We start from the raw sequence: 26,258 nt of genomic DNA, 5'->3' as shown, positions 1-26,258 counted from the left end.
AATACTGAGGTCTCGTCCCTCGGCCCAAAACTGACACAGCTGCAAACAAGTTTATCAATTTAGCACTACTTTTGGTCCAAAGGAGCATTATGATAAGAGCCCCTTTTCTCCCGCAATAGAGACCTGGGGTAGAGTCTTATATTTTTGACAGATATCTGAGAGTGCCCAACTTTACAGAGAGGAGCAGGCAGGCTTGATGAAGCATTTTATGGCAGAGGCATGGAATTTACTGATGGAAGAAGTTAAATCCCTTCATTACTCCACCACTTAAATTACTTTAATATTTTTACTATACTAATTCACCACTAATCCTTTATGGGTTCCGGAGTAGCGTGCTACTTATCGAAAAAGCACTTTGACGCCGTGTCAGTGGTAGTAATCGTATATAAATGCAATTACAATACAATACTAAAGTTATTCCCTTGGCTATATTCTTTCATTTTAATTAAAGCTGTGAATGGCCTATTTAAGACAGACGTCGCGGACGTAAGGGGCTATATTGTTGATATTCTTGAGCGCATTGATATGACGCAATGTTTATATAGACTGCTGGAGGAGTCGAGGGTCAGTGGGAGTTTTGAGTTCATCTTTTCCAATGAAGAAAGTGAGTGCACATTGTCATTTGCATTTTGCAATTCTGTGTGTTCTGTTTAGTTATCAACTAGCCGAATTTGCCATATACTCCATCACCTACTGCATAATCGGCTGATTTTAACAAACAAATTGTTTCTATCTCAAACCGATCACAAGTTACTAAAATGACAGAAAAGCTTTTTGTTTTTCAATGAAAAGCCCTTCAAACATATTGACTAGTCAATTTTAAGTTGCTTATTCCTTTGTTTGGGCGTTAATCTGGATCTAATGAGGTGAATAATTTGCCCAGACAGTGTTAACGTGGGTACAAATGACAAAATAATGAAGTACTACTATCAAAAGATGAGCTGCATAATTTGTGTTTTGTTGCCACTTAATTTGGTCAATGCTGCCTCATACTTTGGTTCTTCCCTGCCGTATAATTCCAGTGGCCCTGCTTATTATGTAAGACTTGCTAAGTTTTCTGTTCCACGTTACTTGTAAAGGAATTTCATGTATAAAGGTGGCTATAGGATTTGCCAATGAAAATATATTTAAAAACAGCATTAATGTAACTTTCATTTTTGCAAAAATAATTACAATAATTTACATGACGCACATTTATGCAGTTTAAAAAAAAAGGTAAAATAAAAAATGACGCATTAGTCCATATTTAATGTAAGATAAATTTGGCTGGAAACACCAATATAATAAACTCTATATTAAAGGAAAATCTTCAGGGAAAATGTAGCCGCTGATATACTGTGCACTAACAGAGCCAAAATGGCACTGCACATTTAAGAATTGCAGAAGCTGCCACCCTTCTCATCGTACAATACAGTGTCTGTGAGGCCGTTCGCTTTGACACATTAAAGTGTAAGGATCAGTGCTCTTAAATCATTCCTGCTCAGATCTCTGGAACAGAGAATTAAGAGGGTTCTTTAAGGATTGTAGAGAATACCCATGACAGTGAAGTAAGATTACATGTAAGTGTCTTTCCCTTCATTATCATAGAATTCTCTCTAACATCCATAAATAGTTAAACTACAATTATCAAGATAAGTAAAGCCCACCCCAGAGGCGGGTCAAAATAATAGGTGGAAAGAGCTAATGTCTAAGCAAATAGATAGGTTGTAAATTCTGGTATCAAAATCAGTACAGTATTACTTAGCGAAGGTATAAAATGATTTGCAAGTTGTTGCTCTGCAGATTTCTGGGACATGAACATTTAACACAGCTGTAGTGGCTTTTCGTCAGGTGAAATGTATCTTGGGGCATTCCCAGTAATGTAATGTTAGAGTTATGTATATTAGCACCCTACGTAAAATGTTTGTAAGCTGCCCAGCCAATCAGACTGCTCTTCTTGCAGGCTACAGCTGTCATTACAGGTAGAGAAGGAGCCTTCAGTGGCTGCCAGCTCCTATCGTCCCCCGGGGGTGGTGCTTGAGCCCTGTTTAACTCGCTTTTTAGGTCGAGCCTAGCGCAGCACGCATGCGCTGCACTATGGGGAGGCCTCTTGGAATCACTCCAGACTTCCCCGAAACCGTGTGGTTTTTCAACTTCCACACATTCTATTGGCTTTTGCGTGTGGCTTTCAAAAATGAAAGCACGCAATTGGCCAATGGCGGGTGCATGTCCCACTTTTTCTCTAAATGCTCACTCCGATGGCCTCCAGCTGTCGGGAGCAAGCTGCGGCGCGCAGGCTGCCAGCTGCATTCCTCCCTTGCCGTGGATCATGTTACAAATTAAAAATAGCGCGGTCGCTTTCACTTTTGCGCGCCTGCTTGTCTTCCACACTTGTCTGTGGTTCAATTTCATGTTCACTCCTTTATATGTTTCTCGCACTTTTTAATTTGTCACGCTATCTCCCATTGGTTTATTTGATTGCAAGTTATTTATTTAAAAGTCGTTGTCTAAAAAGGCAGCGCACCTCTGCAAGGGAGGCATAGTCATGTCAGCTTAGCAGACCGCCGCACTTATGGAGCATTATCGGTGTGTATACCATGGACACTATGCTTCCAATTCCGGAGCATTACAGGTGTGTATACCATGGCACACTATACTTCCACTTCCGGAGCATTACCAGTGCGTATACCATGGCACACTAGGCTTTTACTGCCGGAGCATTACCCGTGTGTATACCATGGACACGACGCTTCCATTTCTGGAGCATTACCAGTGTGTATACCATGGCACAGTACGCTTCACTTCCGGAGCATTACCAGTGTGTATACCATGGACACTATGCTTCCACTTCTGGAGCATTACCAGTGTGTATACCATGGCACACTAGGCTTTTACTTCTGGAGCATTACCGGTGTGCATACCATAGCACACTACGCTTCCACTTCCAATTACTGGAAATGCTCCACTTCCAGAGCATTACCGGTGTGTTTACCATGGCACACTACGCTTCCAGTTCTGGAGCATTACCGGTGTGTATACCATGGCATACTATGCTTCCACTTCTGGAGCATTACCGGTGTGTATACCATGGACACTATGCTTCCAATTCCAGAGCACTACCAGTGTATACCATGGTAAACTAGACTTTTATTTCCGGAGTACTACCGGTGTGTATACCATGGCACACTACACTTCCACTTCTGGAGCATTACCGGTGTGTTCACCATGGCACACTAGGCTTCCACTTCCGGAGCATTACCGGTTTATACCACAGCACACTAGGCTTTTACTTCCGGAGTATTACCGGTGTGTTTACCATGGCACACTATGCTTCCTATTCCGGTGCATTACCGATAAATACCATGGTACACTAGGCTTTTAATTCCAGAGCATTACCGGTGTGTTTACCATGGCACACTACGCTTTCACTTCTGGAGCATTACTGCTGTGCATACCATGGCACACTACGCTTCTACTTTTGGAGCATTACCGGTGTGTTTACCATAGCACACTACGCTTCCACTTCAGATTATTAAAAATGCCCCACTTCCGAAGAATTACCGGTGTGTTTACCATGGCACACTACATTTCCATTTCTAGAGCATTACCGTTGTGTTTATCATGGCACATTACATTTCCACTTCCGGAACATTACCTGTGTGTTTACCATGGCACACTATGCTTCTGAAGCATTACCGGTGTGCATACCATAGCACACTACGCTTCCACTTCCGATTACTGGAAATGCTCCACTTCCATAGCATTACCGGTGTGTTTACCATGGCACACTACGCTTCCAGTTCTGGAGCATTACCGGTGTGTATACCATGGCATACTACGCTTCCACTTCCGGAGCATTACCGGTCTGTATACCATGGACACTATGCTTCCAATTCCAGAGTATTACCAGTGTATACCATGGTACACTAGACTTTTAATTCCGGAGTACTACCGATGTGTATACCATGGCACACTACACTTCCACTTCTGGAGCATTAATGGTATGTATACCATGGCACACTACGCCTCAACTTTTGGAGCATTACCGGTGTGTTTACCATGGCACACTATGCTTCCTATTCCGGAGCATTACCGATGTATACCATGGTACACTAGGCTTTTACTTCCAGAGTATTGCCGGTGTGTTTACCATGGCACACTATGCCTCCACTTCTAGAGCATTACCGGTATGTATACCATGGCACACTACGCTTCTACTTTTGGAGCATTGCCGGTGTGTTTACCATGGCACACTACGCTTCCAGTTCCAGAGCATTACCAGTGTGTATACCATGGACACTATGCTTTCAATTCCGGAGCATTACCGGTGTATACCAATGTACAATAGGCTTTTACTTCCTGAGTATTACCGGTGTGTATATCATGGCACACTAGGCATTTACTTCTGGAGAATTCCCCATGTGTATACCATGGCACATTATGCTTCCACTTCTGGAGCATTACCGGTGTGTATACCATAGACACTATGCTTCCAATTCCGGAGCATTACCGGTGTATACCCTGGTACACTAGGCTTTTACTTCCGGAGTATTACCGGTGTGTATACCATGGCACACTATGCTTCCACTTCTGGAGCATTACCAGTGTGTATACCATGGCACATTACGCTTCTACTTTTGGAGCATTTTCGTTGTGTATACCTTGGCCACTATGCTTTCAATTCTGGAGCATTACCGGTGTGTATACCATGGTACCCTGCGCTTTCACTTCCGGTGCATTACCGGTGCGTATACCATGGACACTATGCTTCCAATTCCGGAGCATTACCGGTGTATCCCATGGTACACTAGGCTTTTACTTTTGGATAGGTTCCTACTGTGTGAGAGGGTAATAATCGGGCCACTGGAATTATGTGGCAGGGGAGGGCAAAATAAGCAGCAAGGTTGAGTAAATTATGTAGCAAGAAAAGGCAAATTACGAGTCACAATGCCACACATTTTGTGACGGTATTACTTCATTATTTTGCCATTTTGTATACATGCTAACACTGTCTGAGCATTTGATTCACCTCATTAGTACCAGTGTAACACCCAAATATAGCAATAAGCAGCAGATAGGTGATTAGTCAGGCTTGTAAAGGGCTTTCAGCAGCGCTACAAGGAAATGCATGGGTTCTCGGATTTCCACTTCTGGCAGCGCCACATACTTCAGTCCGCGTTAAACTAGGATAGGCCCACGTGATGTGGCATTACATTAAACAAATCTGTGCCTGGGCCACAGGGTGAACACCGAGGAGGAAAGATTGCAGGCTTTCTCCCCTGGTCTGTTTCCTGTTGTGAATAGATTCCATTTTGTGTGGGGCATCTGCTTTTGGTGAATACCATTCCTGTGGACGAGTGCCTTCTCCGGGTTCTTAGGTCTTCACGATCTGGCTAGGGAGCAGGCTTATGCGTGGCCCTGTGGCACATTTTAAGTCATGACTATGGCCACTGCAAAATATTCTAAAGGAAAACATCACAAAGTTATTGAAACATATCTTTTAAAGAGCTTACATAATCGTAGCACAATAAAAATAACTCAGCTCTTCAATAAAAAGGCATTAAATGGAATCATGTTATGTGTTCTGGAGTATTAATGTTCTTTCCAAATTAGTTATGAGATTTAATTAAAAAAACGTAATTTATGAATTTCAATTTTTTGTTATATAATGTTATAGCCTGCTTGCATAGCGAACACATTCATATGAGTTACCATGCTACAAAATCACTACGGATAACAGAAATATTTGCAGAGTGCAACACAAATGCTCAAATAATAATACAACATTTGGGGGGAAAGATCGGGCCCTGAGATGTACAGTACCTTATAGGGTGCCCTACTGCCTTTTAATGTTTGTTCCTTGCTATCTCGTATTCAGCCTGACAAATCCCAATCATTTTTATTTTCTCAGTAGATTCATTTCTAAAGGAATATCATTAAATAAAAAGATATATGTGGTACTCAGCATTGTAATCTCAAAGTCTGTTATGATATATACACACACATACATCCCACCAACAAAACATCATATCACAACTCACCACTACATTGCACACCATGCCAGTGCTCTTACGTCACTACACTAAGCAAAACTTGCACACAAACATTACAGTACTAAACTCAGCAGCTACATTGCTCTACAAAATACCTTAAAAACATTGCCAATATCTCTGGCTAAACACTTACAAGGTCCCAAAGGTGAGACTTATTGGCTATGCCAATGCTTGTTTATTGTTCAATGTCTGACTCCTCAAGGGCTCAATCGCCTCTTCAGCAGCCCAGCTCTGTTTATTTTAAGAAAGCCAGTCTCTTAGTGGGGCTGTGCCGTACCCTCTCCATCCTCCAGTTAAAAGAAATGTAAGCCCTAACAGCCTTGGTACGCTTTAAAAAATATATATATAAACTTAAATGTTAGTTTATTTTTTTACTGGGCATTAGGGAGTACTTTTCCTTTAAGTGAAGGAAGGAAAGTGGTTAGAACAGAGCAGCGAGGAAGGATGCATCGTTTCAATGAGAGTCGAACAATGCGTTTGATCAAAGCAGTACTGCTTGGCCGCTTTGCGAAAGTATCCCCACATGGTCGATTAAAATCGAGAAATGGCTGCTCCTTATCAATTATGACCAGCAGTGTGAGGATTAATGATACCAGCAATTCCCCATTATATCCTCTGGCAACCTGAACCTGCAGAAACTGGATCACACTGATTTCAGATGTCCCATACTTGACCGATATAGTTGAAATGCGTCCTGATGGTGAGCCTATATTTATAATGGATCAAAAGCTGTCAACATATAATACTGGTCTGGCCATATTTTATTAATTTGTATCATGTGGGTACTTTTGACTTGTGATACATATAGTTCTACTTTATGCTCAAATGGGAAACAGCCTTTACAATGTAAGTGTTACAATGCATGCCATTACAACGCATGTCGTTACAACGTGAAAGTCTTGTTGCAGGGTGTAGAAGGTGTTAGAGTTAACTCCTACTGTTGCACACCCTGGAGTTGGAATAGTAAATTATACTATTCCAACTTCCAGCGCACCTCCGACAGCAAGTCAGGGTAACGGTATGCAATGTAACGGCATGTGTTGTAATGGCATGCGTTGTCACGTCATACATTCTGCTTAAATATCATGATTGGTTGAGCAACAAGCAGCACAGCGTTTCCGCCCCACTGAAAGGCTAATTTGTTGCATTCCTTAAAGCAATTAAAAGCTTTAGTGATATTATATGATATTATATCTTGATGGTTATTAACCCTATTCAATAAATAAATAAATGAAAATGCAATATGCAGTGTAACCCACCCAGTGATCTTCTGCTCACGAATTGCCGTGCGCTTTAATTATAAACCATAGTTATAATAATGTAGCGTAGACCAGGTTTGCAGCGCTAGACCTTCTTGGGAAGAGGCTGTTTGTTTGTGCCTTGTGCTAGGAAGAGATTCTTGAAGAATTTGATAATATTCCCTTGTCTCTCCTGGATATGCGCAGGGCGACTCAGATCAAGACCTACTCGTGGGACAACGCCCAAGTGATATTGGTCGGCAACAAGTGTGACCTGGAGGACGATCGTCTAATTCCTACTGAGGATGGGAAGAGGTTGGCAGATGAACTAGGTGCGGCAACTATGCATGATACATTGTGTTTTTTTCATGTGAATGCAGACTCGGAGTAAAGTGGAACACAGTGGCAAAGTGCCGGCATACAACAAGCATGTGGGGTATATAACACTGGGTCTGCACTTCCTTTCCACTAATGCTAACTGTCAATGCTTATGTATACTCTTACTGGGCTACTCACCTACACCAGTACCACCAGTACCATCCATGCCTTGCAGGCTATAGTAGCCCGGGCGTTGTTGGTGATGTAGCAGGCCAGCCGATGTATAAAGAAGCAGGCGAACGACCCCTATTTCTAGTTACCCATTTGTAGTAACCAAATAAATGGCAGGCTGTGGATGTGAACTTGTTGTATAGGAATAATATGTTACATCAGGCTTATTGTGTGATTGTTTCCTTTTCCCTTGTTAAAGACACAGAGGCGAGTATTATGCTTTTATTTTTTGCTTTAATTCAATAGAAGACAGGTAATTAAATGGTTAACAGACAGTAAAGAAAAAACTACGCATCCCAGCAGGACTGGGAGATGAGCTACATATGGAGGTCCACACAGGTGATGCATTCGGGTCTCTAAAAAAAGACCCCTCAATCGTTGTCCTTCCTCTTTCTTAATGCGTAAAGCAGGCCATCCAGGTACCAAAGGAATAATGATGAAGAAGATGCTGATAAACAGAAGAAAAGCCGTTCAAATCTGTGACAGTTGGTCCTTATCATCAATTCGGTTGGGGAAACATTGAGGAACCGCAATAAGACACAGGCAGTAAAAATCACAATGAGGGTGGGTGAAAAAAAACACTATTTAGAGTGGCGGGATAATACTTGCCTCTGTGTCTTTCGTAAAATTTGGATTTTCCTACATGTTTAATTGGAAAATCCGCATTTTATGTCAAGGCTGGAGGCTCGTATTCTGCTTATTTTAAAGCGAATCAACTACTGCAAAAGATGCATCAGTAATTGGTTTGTCATAAAATGTTTTGAACATAGAATCCAAAGACCAGTCATCTGCTCCCAGGATATCCTCCATGGATGCTCTTGAGAAAAAGCTTTAAAAGTCATGGCCTCAAGAAGAATGAGGGCCAAAAATTGAAATATCAATGCTGTTTTGGGAATGACAAAAGACACACAATTGATGGACGGAATGCAGAACAAATCAAAACATTCACCCCCAGTCAGGAAATCTGGGTTAAATCCATCATTCTTTTGCTCACCATGCCACCCCAGTTTAGACCTGGCCATATGCAAATCAGTGTTGACCCTGTGCCTCATGGGAACAGTCCAGCCCAAACTGCCAAGCCAAGTCCTCCCTGGACCGGAAACAAGCATCCTAGGACCGGTTTCGGGGTATCAGCCCTCTTCAGCCAGGCAGCTTGATTCCAGTAGCACAGTGAGCCTAGGACCCACATCTGGGCATACCTGGTGCACTTGGGGCGAGAAAGCAAAAGACACACAATTGATGGACGGAATGCAGAACAAATCAATCAAAACATTCACCCCCAGTCAAGAGATGTGGGTTAAATCCATCATTCTTTTGCTCACCATGCCACCCCAGTTTAGACCTGGCCATATGCAAATCAGTGTTGACCCTGTGCCTCATGGGAACAGTCCAGCCCGAAAAGAGGGCCGTGTAGCAGACCCCCTTCCTGCGGAGATAAGCCATCTCCAATCATGGCACTGACAGCGTCAGTAATCCTGCTAGCAGTTAGTCCTGCTGAAGTCACTGGTCCCAGTAAAAATAGAAACAGGGCCCTTTGAAAAAGATTTCTTTAAAGGTTTAGTGAGAAAATGAACCTTCTAAGAATCAGTGCTTTTATTTGGTGTATTGCAAGGAAGAGTGCTACTACCACCAGTGAGGGTCTGGGACAGAATTGCTTCATGGACACTCCTGCGATGTCCTAGACAAAAGATTGCATGGAGGAATTCACAGCTGTGAAAACAGAAGAACTTTTGAATTGTTTCAAATTTGATTTTAAAATCTCCTCATTTGTGTCTATTTCTTTATCGGCAATTCGTTTTGCCATTTGTTTTTATAATTGTAATCACCACTTGCCAGTAGATGGCAGCAAAGGCACAGGACACGATAATATCATCTGACAGAGGAATGTTTTGCAGTCTGTGTATATAACCAGTATAGAAAAACTCCAAAACCAACTCAATGAAGGAAACTGATCTTTTTGAATAATGGTAATGTTGAAAAAGACACTTGAGACTCCTCAAACAGGACTTGACTAGTGTCCCGAAGGCGCCAGCAAAAAACATACGGGCGCAACTGCACTAACGAAAATCCCTGACAGGCTGACAAGCTGCACACCGGTCAGTACTAGCTTCGGAGGGAGCAGTTATGCAAGTGCGGTGCGCACCGCATGAAAGGCAGCAGGCTCGTAAAACCGCCCATCAATCATGTTACCATTTATGAAATGAGAAGTGGTGTGAAATAAAAAATGCAAACACGATAAAAACATACAACCAAGCTAGAATTATTATTATTAAACCTTTTATTTTGGCACAAAGCCATAACAAGTTACAATCACAGAAATATATAATTCCTTATCAATTTCAGTAATAAGCACATCGTACACACATCCTATTTACTTTAGGTTAAAATCAACAATGGTTAAAAATGAATGTTAGATTAAAACAGTACTACTGATCCCAACACTAAAAAGATTGACCAAATGGACAGATATTCTTCATGGGGGGTATACGTTCATATATGGGTGAAACAAGTTAACAAACGGATCAGGTATATAGTAAAGCCTACGATACCGACAGTACTAAAGAACGGCGTATACAGAAATAAAACAATGCGTAAGCCTTCTGTGCCTTTTACTGCGGGCTGGATATCCTGGGAGGCAAATTGTCTATGGTCTTCTTCCTCTGGTTCCAGGCACAGAGCAAGTAACGCGATACTGCCAGTGCAGGTAATTCCCTAGTGTCGCTCTTAAGGAGCCTTAGTGCTTCCCTGCAATGTCTCACACCCATAGAGTTTAATGCCGCTATCAGCCATCTGTTTCGCAGATTTCTATATTGAGGGCAGAAGAACATAAAGGGTTCTACAGTTTCTGCGATTGTAGGGCAATTTGGGCAAGACATGAAATCTGAGTGTTACTTGTCCCATTTCGTTGTACAAGTTCTCAGGTGGAATATTCCACACCTGAATTGGACATATAGACCTTTAGAATGACGTGGATACATGCGGTCCATGTAGGGCTCTAAACTAGGAGTACATTTATGAAGAAGGAACTGACCGGTTATGGTATTTTCCTCAAATAACTTTCAGGTTTGCAATAAAGTTTCCACCCAGAACCGAGTTTTCACTCCAAGGGCGTCGCTTTTGGAGATCTGCCCCTGGGTGTTTCATTTTTTATTCATGCCGATTCTATGGGATATGACTTTTATCGCCCTCAGCCAAGGTGTACTTAAGTCCCTGTCAAGGGAAACTAGCTCTTTCACACAATCCCTATAGGTTGCTAGTTCCCTAGTAGACCACACTCTAATTTCAAATAATAGGGGTTTGAGTTGAGCCCCCTAATGTACGGGGTTGAGGCTAGATCAAGTCTTAATGGGCGTAATAGGGGAACTTGGAGGGAGAATAAAGAAACCCTTATAAACCTATTTTCAAGTATTGTCAACACCTCTGCTTGTGCATGGCCCCAAATTTCAGCTCCATATGTCGCTGATGTTACTGCTGTTGCTCTGTGTATTGAAATAACCAGCGACAGAGCGCCTCCCGAAGCAGCCCTGTATTTTCTACCTATAGTAGAGGTTTTCATTTGGAGAATGGATTTGCTTTTCTCCAATTGGCGACCCCATGTCTGGTTCTCACTCAATCTTACTCCCAGAGAATCAAAATAAGGGACCTTTTCAAGGTCCCCCTCTATGTGCACATTTCCTCTATAGGTTCTGTGGGAATTATTGGTCATATCCTTTGACTTTGAGGAATTTAGTTTGAGTCCTCTTTCCTCACAGAATGAGATAAAGGTGTTTAGTTCCGCTTGCAGCCCCATTGGTGTGCACGAAATTAGCAAGGTGTCAACCGCAACATCAAAATAAGCGTTGGCACACCTGCTAATTTAGGGGCGTCATGCTTGCAATCTATCAGTTTGCCTACAGCTCCATTAATGTAACGACTGAATAGAGTCGGGACGAGGACACACCCTTGTATCACCCCTTGAATAATTTCGATCATGTCTGAGAGAGCCCCTATGTTGTTCCACCTGACCTTAGCATAGGTGCTAGCATGTAAGACTCTCAGTATCCTTAATAGGTCTGGAGAGATATCATATCCATCTAATACCTCCCATGAAGTTTCCCTTGAGACTAGGTCGAATGCCGCCCTCAGATCTATGAAGGTGGTGTATAGATGGTCACACTCCAAGCTAGTAATTATCTATGTCGAAACATAATATTATTAAATAAAGGTAATGTGATGAAAACAAAAAGGACTTCTTTGGCTGACTGCTAGGTGCAAGAAACAGGAAGGACAAGGATTGAGGGGATTATAGAGATGTAACACCTAAGTGGCCTCCATCTGTAGTTCATCACCCATGCCTGCCGCAATGCGTAGTTTTTGTTTTACCAACTTGTTAACTATTTAATTACCTGTCTGCTATTGAATTAAACAAACACAAGGAGATGATGGACGGAGCACTGAAACTTTTCAGACACTCACCCCAGTCACAGATCTGGATTGAATCCATCATCGTCCTTTAGCTCACTTTGCCACCCCATTTCAGACTCCGTCATATGCAAATCCGTCGTTACCCTGTTTCTCATGGGAACAGTCCAGCCCAAACTGCCAAGCCAGGTCTTCCCTGAACCAGAAACAAGCATCCTGGGACTGGTTTCGGGGTAACACCCTTCATCAGCCAGGCTAGCTTGAATCCAGTGGCAAAGTGAGCAAGGGACCTATTGAATTAAAACAGTAAAGAAAAGCATACTATGAGCCCCTGGGTTTGACATAAAATGTAGTCAACCCCGCCGCATAATTTGGTCCTAATGTGATGCACCAGGATATTTTGGCAATCACACATGGTGAGGCTAAGTGTACATTCACTGCTGATGCTGTGGATCTTCTTACTCTTCTTAAATGGGGAAAGCCTTGGTAGTATGATGGTTACGGGTGGATGTTGGGTTTCATGTCCATTCCATCTCGGTTCGATCATCATGGGGTTTGGATTCCCAGTGGTGGCACTCACTGCGTTTACAGTGTCCTCAGCAGGCGGATCCTGGCTCTGGTATCAGCTATGCATTCCCAGTCTCTGATTGCTCTAGGTGTGCTGAGGCAGGAGCTGGGTTGTATTGACACTGAAGTGTTCCTGAATGACTTCCTTGGCTCTTCTTTCCAGGTATGTATTGATTCATGGCTTCAGCATTTGGGGGTTCGCCTGGTTCCTTCCAGTGTCTGCCTGGGAGTGGTGCCTGGTCCATGGTTTGTCGGCACCTTCACATTTTTCTCATGGTCAAGGTCTGCTGTTCTCGCAGGATTCCCTGTGGCCTTAGGACTGTCAGCTTGTCCCTAGGTGCTAGATTTTCTCTATGCCACTTTTGGGTGGTTATGGTGGTACACAGTGCTCTGCTTTTACCTACTTTCATTTCTCAGGACGGAGTGTGTCCATTGCTTCAGATGGGGCATGGGTTGTTCGTAGGGGTTGGTCTTACTGGCATCCCTTTGATCTCCAGGTCTAGTCTTTTCTCCGCCACTGGGCTTCAGGGTGGTTCTTTTGTTACATGCCTGTTCCCTATAGTATTCTCTGTACTTTTTTTTTAGTGGTTAGAGTTACCTCTTGGCTTGTTTTTCTTTAATGTTTTGCTGTTTCATGCCTGAGTTAGTTTCTTATGTGGCTCTCTCCCTTCGGAGGTGCTGTTGGCTGTCCTAGTGTTAGGTTACTCTTCTTCTGTGAGCACTGCATTTTTATAGTTGGTTCTGACTCTTTCCTTGGTGGTTCTTGGGGTCAGGTCTGATATATGTTGGGGTACATCCTCCCACTGGAGATGAAGACGAATGAGGCAGGAGAATGGACTGATTTACGAAGTAGTAGGAGAAGTAGCAAGCTTCCTGGACAGTGAATGGCAATTCCAACACATGATACGTTTCCATATTATCTGTTTTGGAGTAAATATAGGGTTCACTAACTACCAAGCATTCCTTTTCCACAGGAAAAGACAACAACCACTGCTAACAGATCACCTCACCCACCACAAGAATATACTTCTGGAAGGAAATGCTACCTACTTGCAATCCCAGTTCTCCATAACGGCACGAACATTGAATAGTCCTGCCCATGTGTGAGATAAATAAAGTTACTTACCTTAAATTGTCCAGAGTTGGTATCATTCATAGAAATCTATGCTTAATTTTTCCCCTGTTGTCAGGCTGGGAATCCTTGCTTATCCGTGTTAAAGCAAAAGACACACTATTGATGGACGGAATGCAGAACAAATCAAAACATTCCCCCCCAGTCAAGAGATCTTGGTTAAATCCATCATTCTTTTGCTCACCATGCCACCCCAGTTTAAACCTGGCCATATTAAAACGTGTTAAAACAGCAATGGGAGTCCATAAATACTAACCAACTCACACAAAAAGCCAAAGGCTATTTATATTATTCAATCTGATTTGTGACCCAAACTCGGGTTAAGGGGAATGAGAAGCAATGAGCTCAACTTTTCCCATGATCTGAAAATGATAGATTTAGGGAGCTCAACACAAGGAAATCATTTCTGAAAACCCCATTAAAGGGAAGGAGTATGGGCCAGAAGTAAACCTATGAATGATGCCAAGAGGGTAGAACTGTGGTTCAAGGTAACGTTTTCTTCCGCTTTGCAGTCACATGCCTGCAATAAAACTTGCCTTCTGAACGTTTTCATGTGGCGGGACAGGTTCAAGAGATTGTCCTTGAACTACGTCTTTCTGGCCCTGAATGCGAGGGATTGGTTGGCATGCTTGGATCTGCATGTCACCTATTTCCACCCACATACATTACATGAGGTTCACAGTAGGCTCCCAGAAACATCAGTTCACAGTCTTGCCAAATGGGCAAAACAACTACACCATGCATCTTTATGAAAACGTGGAAAATTGTGTCATCTTCACTGAGATACTCAGAAATGAACAAGTTACTTACCTTCGGTAACACTCTTTCTAGAGGATACTCTATCTAACTGCAGATTCCTCACCTTGTGAATATTCCCCATGTGTTAGACTGTATCTGAAAACTTTAAAGCAGTACTCCTGCACAACAGTAGGGGGAGTCATGCCACTCCATGCCAACATTGTTCTGCTCTGAAAGTAACAAACAGAGTCGCATAGAAGAAGCACCATCCGAGCGTGCTGACATCAGTTACTTTCTGGGCTGTCCACTCTCACAAAAGCAGAGCCTATCGGCAGATTGGCATGTCCAGTGTGCACATCTCTAACCTTGGTACCTTTTAAGATGCAATAGACTTCAGGTCCCAGAAACAAGGAGGTGGGAGGGTCAGTGAGGAATGTATGGTTAGATAAAGTATCCACCAGAAAGAGAATACGGACGATAAATAACTTGTTATTCTGATGGCTACTTCTAACCGCAGATTCCTCTTTTTGTGAATATATGCAATAGCAATACTTCCCAAGTGGTGGCTCGGTGAACAAGCTCTGCAGGACTGAGTGGGCAAAATGCTCATCTGGACTGACCAGCACTGTTGAGGTCTAAAAGGAGCACTGCAAACTGAAAAATGGTCCTGGCCCACTGTGAACTGCAGAAAGGGCATGTGGGCCTGCAGGCAGGGATGTGGAAATAAGCATCCTGCAGGTCCAACTCTAACATTCATTCTCCAGGGCAAACAGAACCTGGGCTATTGTGAGCATTTTAAATGTGTCCATTCACAGGAAGGTGTTCATAGGACAGAGATCCAAAATTGTTTGGCGCCAGGAAGTAACTGGAGTGACACCGAGTTCTTGCCTCTGATGCTGAAACCCTCTCTATGGCTCCTTTGACCCAGAAGGGCCTGCACTTTTTTTTGCTTCAAGACAGACAGATAGTCCTCCATCAGCCACTCTGATGGTGGAGGAAGGTATGGTGGGATGGAAAGGAATGAGAGGATGTAGCTCCAATGGATAATTTGGAGGACCCACTTGTCCGAAGTAATTGCTTGCCACGCTTGGAGGAAATTATGGATCCTGTCTCCCACAGGATGGCTGAGCATCGGGAAGCACATTCTAAAGGGGATTTGTAGTTGCAGCAGCTAGGGAAGCTGCATGTTGTCCCTGAAGTCCTTGGTGCTGTCTTTGTGTACTGCAACTTCAGCCACGAAAGGGCTGAGGGGTCTGCTGGGCTGGTGTTGTAGGTATTGGAAAACACTGCCATAGCCACAGAGAGTGTGAAATAGGTGGTGCAATTGTCTAGCCAGGGCAGACAGAACCAAGCAGTGTGATGTGTCCCTACTGTCTTTGAACAATTCCAGGGCTGAATCTGCTTTTTCACCAAAAGGGGAAAGCAGTCGAAAGGCATGTCCATTAAGGTTGACTAGACATCCCTGAGAAGCCTGAGGGCCTCCTACAGGCATGGTGCTGGAGTGCAATGCTTGTGCCAACTGCCTCATCTAGACAGTGGTGTCCACACAACAACCAATCACAAAATGTGTTGCTTCATGGCTGTCCTGGAATGCTTGGGTCAAATATGCCCAAAGGTTGTCTGGTATCGCTGGCAAAACTTAGACCACTATGCCCCAAAGTGCATGGGAATAGCAGGCTAGGGAGCTGTGCCCCCTTCTTTGGCTATATTGCAAAAGTAACTGGTGCAGGTCTTGAAACCGGAACCAGTGTAGATCCCAAAGTGGGTTCAGAAGGCACAGATGGCGTCAAGAGGGGACCTGCTGGCAGAAGTCTGACTGGAGCCCCTTGTGAATGCCTGGGGTCCAAATGCAGGCCAGAGGGTAAAGTGCCAAAAAGATGCAGCATGGCATCATGAAAGGCCTTAGCTTCCTCAGCATCACCGATTGACCTGGAAATTTAGGTTGTTTTGGGATCAAACTCAGAATCTGCTCTGATGGAGATTGGGAGAGAGACCGAGAGGCACATTGACACCCTCATGCCTCTCTGGAGTTTGAGTGGTGGAAGCGACTGAATCCCGTTTGGACTTCTGCTTCTTTATGGACTTACCTAATGACTTCGACAATGACGATGATCAGCTGCTGGATAGATTTCATGATGGGAATTGGACCTTCCTTTTGATTTTGACCAGTCATGGTGTGGAATTTTTCTGTTTGGCGACGTAATGTACAGTTTGCAGTCCCGTATGGCCTATCATCTGGGCGCAGTCGTCGCAGGCCCTGTAGTCATGTTCCGAACCCACGCACCAGAGACAGACTTTGTGGGTATCTGTTTGTAAAAGACCCTACAAAGCTTCAACCCAACCGTTTTGGGATGTGGTATTTCCTTTGAACACCAGATTTGTATCAATTTTGGAGAAAGAAGTCTCGAACAAGACCAAGGAGCAGCTCTGGATTTGCCTCTGAAAGTTTGAAAAGAATGAAGTGACATCAGCATGCATGCGTGGCACTTATATTGTGCTCTGTTGATCACTTCCGGAGTAGAATGACATCACCATGGAGCCCCATGATCCCAACTATTGCCATACAGGAGTACTCCTTTAAAGCTTCCAGATCCGTCTGATGCCTGGGGAATATTCACCAGGTAAACAATCTGCAGTTAGAAATATCCATTAGCACTATTCATTTCCATACCTGGATGATTGGCTAGTGAAAGCGTAGTCTCGGACACTGCTCGAAGAACATCTTCAGTGAATGATGGCTCCTTTCACAATTTGGGCTTCATTTGCAAAACCCAAAATTCATCTCTCTCCAACAAAGAGGTCAACTTTTATTGGAGTAGTGCTGGATCACGGAAAGTTGGGTAATGAATCTGAGGTTTCTCACTCAAAGACATAAATGCTAGTTCTGTATGTTTTACATCTACTTTTGCTTGGTGGATTCGGTTTATGCTGCATGTTAGATGGAGGATGAGGGCCTTCCAGTGGTGCTTGGTTGTGTTGGACAGCACGATCACCGCCCCTTATATCAATAAACCTTGGTGATGCGAGGTCATAGACCCAGTGTTGAGAGGCAATTCACCTCTGGCCTTGGTTGCAGTGATGGGTAATTTTTCCAGTGACCGCTTACCTTGAAGGTACCCTCAGTGGAAGAACAGTTGCTCTCCATCACCTCTCATTGGAGAACCACAAGTAGAAACTACTGCTCGAAAGTGACAGAGGTGACCTCCTCCAGATTGGTGTTTCCATAGGTGGGTCTCATTGCCACAGCCCAGAACAGAGTGTCTTCAGTTTTATGCCACACACTTGTCTCTGAATGGTTCCCTAGGGGATGTCTTAAGATTCACCTGTTCTCAGGACCTGCTGTATGCAATTCCACTGATTATGCTGCTGTTGAAATTCCTGTGGAAGTACCCAGCACTGTTGGTCGGAATTGCCCCAGATTAGGTGAGGAGGACTTGGTACGCTGCTTTGTTGGCATTCACCATTCATCCACCTATCACACTTCTGCAGAGGGCAGACCTGCTTTGGCAGGCTGGTCAGGTGCTCCGCCTTAAACCTCAAACGCTGTGGCTGCACAGGTGAAGATTAAACAGCTGGAATAATTTTGTTTTTCTGGTTTTTCGGATAAAATTGCAGATGCCAATAACCTGCTAGGAAATCCACCTACATGGGTGCAGGAACACATTTGTTCACAGGTGAAGGTCGGAAGGCCAAGATCCATTTAAATACCACTTCTCCAGTGTTTTGCGTTTCATTTTGTCTGTTTTACGACAAGCGTTTGCGGTGGATGCAGTTAGGGGCTATTTGGCTCCCTTGTCTGCCTTAATTTGACTTGCCGACCAATCATCTGTGTTTTTGATCGGCATCAGAGGCATGTATTCTGAAAGATTTTCTTTCCTGCGACTCCGTTATTTGTTGTTCAGTGAGATTGGAATATTGTTTTGACTTTCTCAATGGCATCTCCATTCGAGCCGATACACAGTTGTCTGGTTCAGCTCGTAATCTGAAGAAACTATTGCTGGTGGCAATGTATCCAGCCTGTAGGCTTGGAAAGCTTCAGGCCATCTCAGCTCGTCCACCCTTCATGGTTTTCAACCCATATAATGTGTTCTGTTGTACTGACCCAGCTTTCCTGCCCAAACCAGAGCTGCCTTTCAAATGAGCCAATCCGTTACTCTTCAGTCCTTCTTTCCCAGAGGAGGAGAGGCTACGGAGACTGGATCCCAGACATTAAGTCAGTCGCGCTCAACAGGACCAATCAAATGATAAGCTCTTGTAGGTTACACTGGCGCTATTATGATGGCTATGCTGTCACCAACCACACCATTTCTTGTTGGGCCATCCTCCCCATCAAACTGTTTAAGCCTTGGCCAAGAAGAACTGTCCAGAGGGTATTCATGCCCAGTCCACCAGGGCTGTGGCTGTTTGCACGCCTCTTTTTAGAGAAGCTCCAGTGGCTGATATCTGCCGGGCGCCTGTGGTCCCCTCTGAATACTTTTGCCAAGCACTGCTCACCCACAGCTCAGGCAGGAAGTGATGGGAACTGTGTTGTAAGACTTCCTTGGTTAATTAGCACTACTCAATCCCACCCTTGCAGGAAGGTGTTGCATTGGCATCCATTCACAAGCAGTGGCGGCCGGCAAAGGTAAGAGCAGTGAGGTGGGGGTCGGGCGTGGTGGGGGTCGGGGAAGTCGGCATGCGACGGGATAATTTAAATCAAATAAAAAAATTTAAAAAAACACTTCCCTTGTGCTCGCCTCATTGCTGCCTGGTGATGCGGGGCACGCAAGGTTAGTGGCTTTATTTTTTTGGGATTTAATTTAACTTATCCCGTCGTATGGCGACTTACCAGCCCCCCGCCCCTGCCTCACCACATCGCTCTTACCTGTGCTGACCGCAACTGTTCACAAGGTGAGTAATCTGCAGAAAGAATCATGCTCCAGTATATAAATGTATTTACCTTTAACAATATATCGAGTGGATTCAGAATTCTCACTACCCTCCCTCCTCCCCTGTGAGTTTGTGATGAGGTAAAAAGTTCCCAAGGTAAGCAAACCGGTCATGTGCTGTATTTGTCACTCGTTGATGTTCCCTTGATTCAACTCTGCGTGCCCCACTGGGATACTGATGCCAGGGGGCCAAATATAGTACCAGCATTGAGCCACCTGGTGGCGCTGAAGAGTTATTTCTCCTGAAATATTGTTACAACAGGTATATACATTTTTTTCTTTCCGGTTGGAGGAGTTTGCATCACAAATGTGAAAGGATATAGTCTTCCTTTACTTTTAATAATGTGCATATAGCCTCCCTTCATTTGTCTCAGACCTCTATGATATAACATACACATTAAGTGACAGCTCCTTACTGTTTGTTGCTGACAGTATGAATTATGTGTTAGAATTGGATGGCTCTTGGCTGAAACTTTGTCTTGCTAGAAGAGCTAAAATAAAGAGGATTGGACACATCTGTAAAATAGAGGGGTTGGAATTTATAGGTAAAGTGAGAGACGATGATGAGGAAAGGGTAGGTCGAGGTACAGAAGAGTGTAGGAGTAGAAGGAAAACAAGCATTGGTAATGCATCGTTTTCGCCTATTTAATGAACAAAGAGCTGTTTTCATCAATCATAGTCTGGGAGAAGGAAGAGCTCCCTGACAGATAACACAGGAGTGGCGCAGCGGCCAGAGCTGCTGACTCGAGACCTAGGGGTCCTGGTTTGAGTCTCAGCAGCAGCGTGCAACATCCTGTGATTCTATGTAAACCACTTAGTTTCTTAGGGTGATAAATTGTTATATAAATATGCTGTAAGTGTAAAAGGCAAAACGTTATGGAAATCTAGTTCCACCAAAGCGGATTTTAACAGTATTTTGGCGGTGGGAAACTGATAAGAGAAGCAGATGAGGAACAAGTGTTGGCAAATGCAGGAAAACATTCTACAGCCAATAGAAATGGCGGAGAGGTAAGTAAGTGCCAGGCACAGGAACCAATGAGATGCCAGGAAAGTTTAAGTTTATATTAAAAACAATAGATTTCTCAAGCACAGTGCAAGTGCTTGCAGGCGAAACCTAAAAAGGGAAAGTCCAGGGGCCAGGAGTATCATACGGATGAGAAATTGTTTTTACACCATGTGAGAAGAATTAAATTGGTTAATCCCAGCCACCCTTATAGAGATATTTATGACTTTTCTTTCCTTTTCTTGAAGGTTTTGAATTTTTCGAAGCGAGTGCCAAGGAAAACATCAACGTCAAGCAAGTCTTCGAGCGCCTGGTGGACATCATCTGCGAGAAGATGAACGAGAGCCTAGATGGCCACCCTTCACCCACCAGCAACAACAAGAGCACGGTCCTCAGCGAGAACCCCCCCTCGTCACAGAGTGGCTGCGCCTGTTAGGGGTGCGAATGCTGCTGAGTACTGTCGCGGTCTGTACTACTGAAGCCAAAGCAAGGGAGGAGAAAGACTATGGGCTCTGGAGAGGATTATAACGAACCAAGGTCAACCTTCAAACCAACTGGTTTAAGTCAAGCAGTAAAACTTGGGGGTCTGCCTCCCAATCACAATAGCAGTGTTTGGTGGGATGAAATCACCAGGCCTCGTGCCCTGAATCTTAGCAGGTATTAGTTTCCAGCATGCAGTGTTTCTGAGGCCCACTCTTGCTTCTTTTAGACCTGACCATTCCATCACTACAATGCACCGTGTTGCTATTTTCCACCACAGAGCTGTACTTTCTATGTATGGAAATAATGGGCGCCTTCTTTCATTGGGAGGGTGAGGCCTGAGGATTTCGCAAAGGCAGACCCTAGTTTGGTAAATGAAGGTACAAAGGGGGGGCAGAAGACGTCCAGGCGCTCCTGTCAGTGGCTGTGAAGACACCCTGGTGCTGCATGTTTACAAGTATTACAGTCCTGCAGAAGTGCCAGTTTATGGTCCTATGAATACAAGTGCCAGTACTCGTGCCCTCACAGTGCCACCCTGCTCGAGCAGTGGTCTCAGCCCTGCCTTCTGCCTTCCCCCTAAACACTCCCCCAAACATAGCATGTGCCTCATAAAACCAATATGGCATTCCAAATCCATTCAGCACTCCGTGGTTCATTGCCTGTGATCCTGTCTCTTCGTCCTTTCTCTCACACCGTGACTTTACTGAAGCTCCTGCTCCACACTCTCTCAGGGCGCGGTCTGAGCTCCCTTCCCTCCCTTCCCTCCCAGAGACTGGTGCCCAGGAACACTGCTAGAGGTTCAAGGTGCAGGCCAGGGGCTGTGTTGTTAATCTGCCACATCCATTTTGGATGTTGAGAAAATCTCCCTTCCCCTTTATCTGTGCAGATGGTCATAGAGATGAGGGGGTTCATATCAGAGGGGAGCACTGTGTGTGGAGCAGGTACACTTTACCGCAACTCGTTTTTCACTTTTTTTGGGACTGGCCTACAGCAGTGTCACTAAATGCACTAAGCCTGCATGACCTGTTTCACCGCCTCCACTCTCTGACTCAGTGCATGGGGAGCACCTTTTATCTCTGACCTCAGTTACTATTCGAAGTGTTTCCTCACTTTCTTTCCCTGCAGCAAGGCATGTCAACATTGGTGTGCCCTAAGGGTTCTCTCTTTTTTTTTTTTTTTTTTAAAGTAAACTTTAAATCCAAGTGGCACCCTCTCCACGATCTGCATTCAAAAGGCAAATTATTGGTAAAACACTGGGCTTTCTTTTCATCTTGAACTCTGCAGCTGAGTGCCTGGCTGTGACGCACGTTCGTGCACGTGCTTGCATTGGAGCCACTTCCTTCCGGTGGTGCTGCAGCCAGCTGTGCCTAGCTTTACAAGACAGTGGCATATACTGTAACGTCCTCCACGGTTCATCCTAAACAAATGATTGGCTCATGCCTGTCAGCCCTTAAAGGAGCCACATAAATATGCGGCGATGCATGACCATTTGATTTGTCTGGGCTTTGGATTTTTAGTATGACCCCTCTACACCACTTCCTACACACCCCATAGGCCTTGGCTAGGTCACTTTATCTAATAAAAAGATTGGCACTTGAAGTCTCTGTAGCATCTCTGAGCTCTAACTATAGCAGCATCATCCTGACCCAAGCACCCGAAGGAAGACACTTTTCCTGCTGATCTCATTAAACTACAATTGTCGAATTTTACTGACGAGGCAGTGTACCCACTAACGTACTATGAAGTGTGAAGGGGCAAAAGATTCTCATCTGATGGGCAGTGGTACATGCTGGCAGGAGTTATAGCTGAAAGCCTTCCGTTAGTGGCTGCTAGTTTTCACCTAGTGGGAAAATCAACCTTATTTGAAGTAAATATTTAAATAGAAATAGAGAGTACACTTTCTTGCGCTCTGTGTATTATTCCTGCAAGCCCCCACCCAGTAAGTCACCATTCTGGAGTCTGTTCCAGAAACGTAAGCATGCTTACACACCTAACGAGGGTTCATGTGCAATATTGTTTATGGCTTAGTTTGAAGACGTTGCTTGGTTGAAAAGTTTCAGAATTGGGTTTCGTCCTTGAAAGTTAGAGTTTAGCAGTGGCCTTCGCATACCTCCTGAAGGAGAGAAGCGCTGTATGTTGCATGTCTGCATGAGTCCGGTTGGAACTTGGAATGCAAGCTTTGTATCGATACCTGGGCTCTTTCGGTACAAAATATGCTGTGGTCGAACTAAACTGCCCTCCCAGTCTTTGACTTTCATGGTGGAGCAGTTCACACCCAACAGAGCGGTTGTGAGGACATGCTTCAAGGAGCCGCCACCATGGCATGTTTTCTGAGGTTATTGCCACGTGACTGGGACCTTTGCCTTTCAGAATCGAGCAGAAGGTTTTCCAAATGTTCACTTTAGATCATTAGGTCTGTCGTCTTTCGCGACATACTACTTACAGCTGCTTGCAGGCACACTCAGCTGAGGCTCAAAACAACTGTGTCTAGACAAATTAAATAACAGAGTACCTATCATAAAACTTGGTATCTAAAGCTCAAAAGAGACTTTTCTGTTCTATCATCCGTGAGTGACCCAAAGGAGTAATAATGTAGCACTCTGTTCCCATCTCTTAAACCTAGGCGTATTCCTGGTCGCCCCATTTATGAATGTAAAAACAAACTTCAATTTTTGGCGGACTACCTTTGTCAACCATTCTGCTGTCGCTGTCATTGAAGGGAGACTGATAACTCGGAATACTACTAAGGAATCTAAATAACATAAAGTCAGGATTCTCAATGCTGAGTGAAAACATTGGCACTCCAAGTACAGACGAGGGAAAAGATATGTCCAAATGAAAATGTCGTGTCAACCTTTGGCAGCTGGTGATCTTTGAAAGCGGTGGGCTTCATACCAGCCAAGAGTTTACCACATTTAAAAAGAAATGGCCTCACTCATACTCATTCCCTCTCACATTTACTCTCTTTCCCTTGACACTCACCACCTCACATTCTCACTCCCTCTCTTACTAATACAAAAACATACTCGTACTCACTGGATCTCTTTCTTACTCACTGACACACTCACACGCTCACTGACTGGGCCCTGGCCCAAGTGCACTTACTTGCACCATTGATAGCTATATCTGACTCACTTTCACTCCCTCACACAACTTCCAATCAATCACTCATACTGGCACACTAATACTGCTTCCCTCACTTCCTCCTACTCAGTTTTTTATTTATTCGTACATACTCTCAAACTAACATTTTCACTCTCTTTCACTCTCATTGACACTCTCCAACACTCTCACTCAATCCCATTCACTCCCAATCACTCACAAACATATACAATCATAGAGATTTTTTTTTTTTTTACCTACCTTGCTTACTTAGCTGACAACTCAAGCGCTCCTCGGCACCAACAAGCAGGAATCTGCCTCTGGGAAATTAAACCAGTAAGCCATGATTCCCAAAGAGGAGCAAGACAGAGCAGCAAGGGCAGGATTGAAAAGGGGAAGACCCACCTCAGTCCCTCTTCCAACTTCTTGATAAAACTAGAAGCACAGCCCTATAAGAAGCTGGGATATGGCGGGGGATCCTGGCCCTGCTGCTCTGTTTGGCTTTTCAGTGGCTTAATGGATCCACTGATGTGTGCCCTGACAGCCACATTTTAGCAAATATGCTAAGGCATGCACAGTATGTCTGCTACATAAAATGTATTGTACCTGTGAGAGGGGATCGTAGTTGAACTACACCCCTCAGACATGCGCAATCCAAACATCCAGCTGCAGAGTGTTTTAGTGTGTAGCTGGATCATGCCCCAGCCAGGCTGGGGGCGGTGACCTGAAGACCCTGATAAGGAGCCACCACTTATGTCAACCAGCGGCGGCCGGCACAGGTAAGCGCAGTGGGCGGTGGGGTGGGGCCGGGTGCGGCAAGGGGGGGAGCCGACAGACGACGGAATAGGTATTATTACTTTCTTTAACTATACCTATTCCGTCGTCTGTTGACTTACCTCCCTCCCGCCTCACCCCACCGCATTTGCCTGTGCCGGCTGCCGCTGGTTTCAACTAAGGCCCTCATCAGTGCGTTCTGTGTGAATCCAAGGTCAAGTTTCCAGCAAGGTTAGCATAGACATGAAATACTGTATCTTGTTCTCAAGCCACTTTGTGATACTATGGAAGGCACAACTTGGCTATTTAAAATGTCTAATGTTTTTAACCTTGAAACAATATACACTGGATGTACTTTAGCTTCTTCATGATGAGCTAGTTGTTTTAAATTGCTGATATCATTGTGCAAGCCAGGAACAGACTGCCTCATTTTGTTCCTTGGAAGCCGGTAAGCAAGGAACTAATCCTTCATCTCGTGACACTTGCAAGAAACTAGAATGTCAACTGTCTTATCCTTGTCAGAGAAAGGGGAGAACATAAAAAAAAAAATTCAGTCGGAAAGACTAGTGAAGGTCAGAAAGTGCTGGTGAAAGTGCAGAGTGTTTGATATTTTTTTTTTTGCCCACACTTCGCCCCATTGGCCACTGCTTTTTTATAGTTGGCTCACTCTTGGTGCTTCACCTACAACAAAAAGTAACTTATAGAACAATACACAAGATGGTGTATAGTGAGCTACCACCTTGACATGATTATGCTAGTTTGTATTCCTCTCCTAGGGACCTATGGGATAGGACTAGTGTCGACAAGGTAGAAAACAGATCCCACATAGCTTCTGCTATTACCAACTTGTTGGGGCTGTGACCAATTTTTGAGACCATGTCCGCTAATACAGAGTGTCTATTTTTGTCAGGCATTATTATCACAACGAGGTTCAACTGAGAAAAAAAATCTTCTTTTCTGGCTTTGAGACAAAGGTCCAGCAGCAGGCAGTTAAGAGAGCAATTCTCTACTGCAATATCCAAAAATTGGGTAAATATGTTTGGGGAAGTGCCTTAACGTGGACAGAATCATCTAACAATATGAATCCCCATGCTTTAGAATTTATGGATATTAGACTCATGCAAGAACTACCTGGAAATAAGATGGCTCCCACACTCCATTTCTGTGTTCATTATACAAAACAAAACTTGTAAGATGGATGTCAGTTAAATGATAGATGGTCTGTTTCTGGAGACCAAATGATCTATGATATAAATTTGTGATCTAAAGGAAAGCTCTTCTATGCGAGGCCTGCTTTGTAATATGCAATCCGCT

The 26,258-nt window shown here is 44.1% G+C and overlaps 1 protein-coding gene across 2 annotated transcripts in view; it reads left to right on the top strand.

Moving 5' to 3' along the window:
- The window catches only part of RAB3D (RAB3D, member RAS oncogene family), a 184,340-nt gene extending 161,342 nt beyond the window's left edge, over positions 1-22,998 (top strand). Inside the window, exons 4-5 of one of the 2 annotated variants that reach the window (XM_085600528.1) lie at positions 7,478-7,602; positions 20,837-22,998. In XM_085600528.1, the coding sequence (XP_085456654.1) occupies positions 7,478-7,602; positions 20,837-21,024 (313 nt within the window). In that variant the 3' untranslated portion in view covers positions 21,025-22,998. The remainder of the gene's footprint in view (positions 1-7,477; positions 7,603-20,836) is intronic. The other variant, XM_085600527.1, reaches the window with a different exon arrangement.
- Positions 22,999-26,258: the final 3,260 nt, after the last annotated feature.

Source organism: Triturus cristatus, chromosome 4_2, assembly GCF_964204655.1.
Source record: "Triturus cristatus chromosome 4_2, aTriCri1.1, whole genome shotgun sequence".
NCBI lineage: Eukaryota > Metazoa > Chordata > Amphibia > Caudata > Salamandridae > Triturus > Triturus cristatus.
This window is presented reverse-complemented; position numbering and strand designations above follow the sequence as displayed.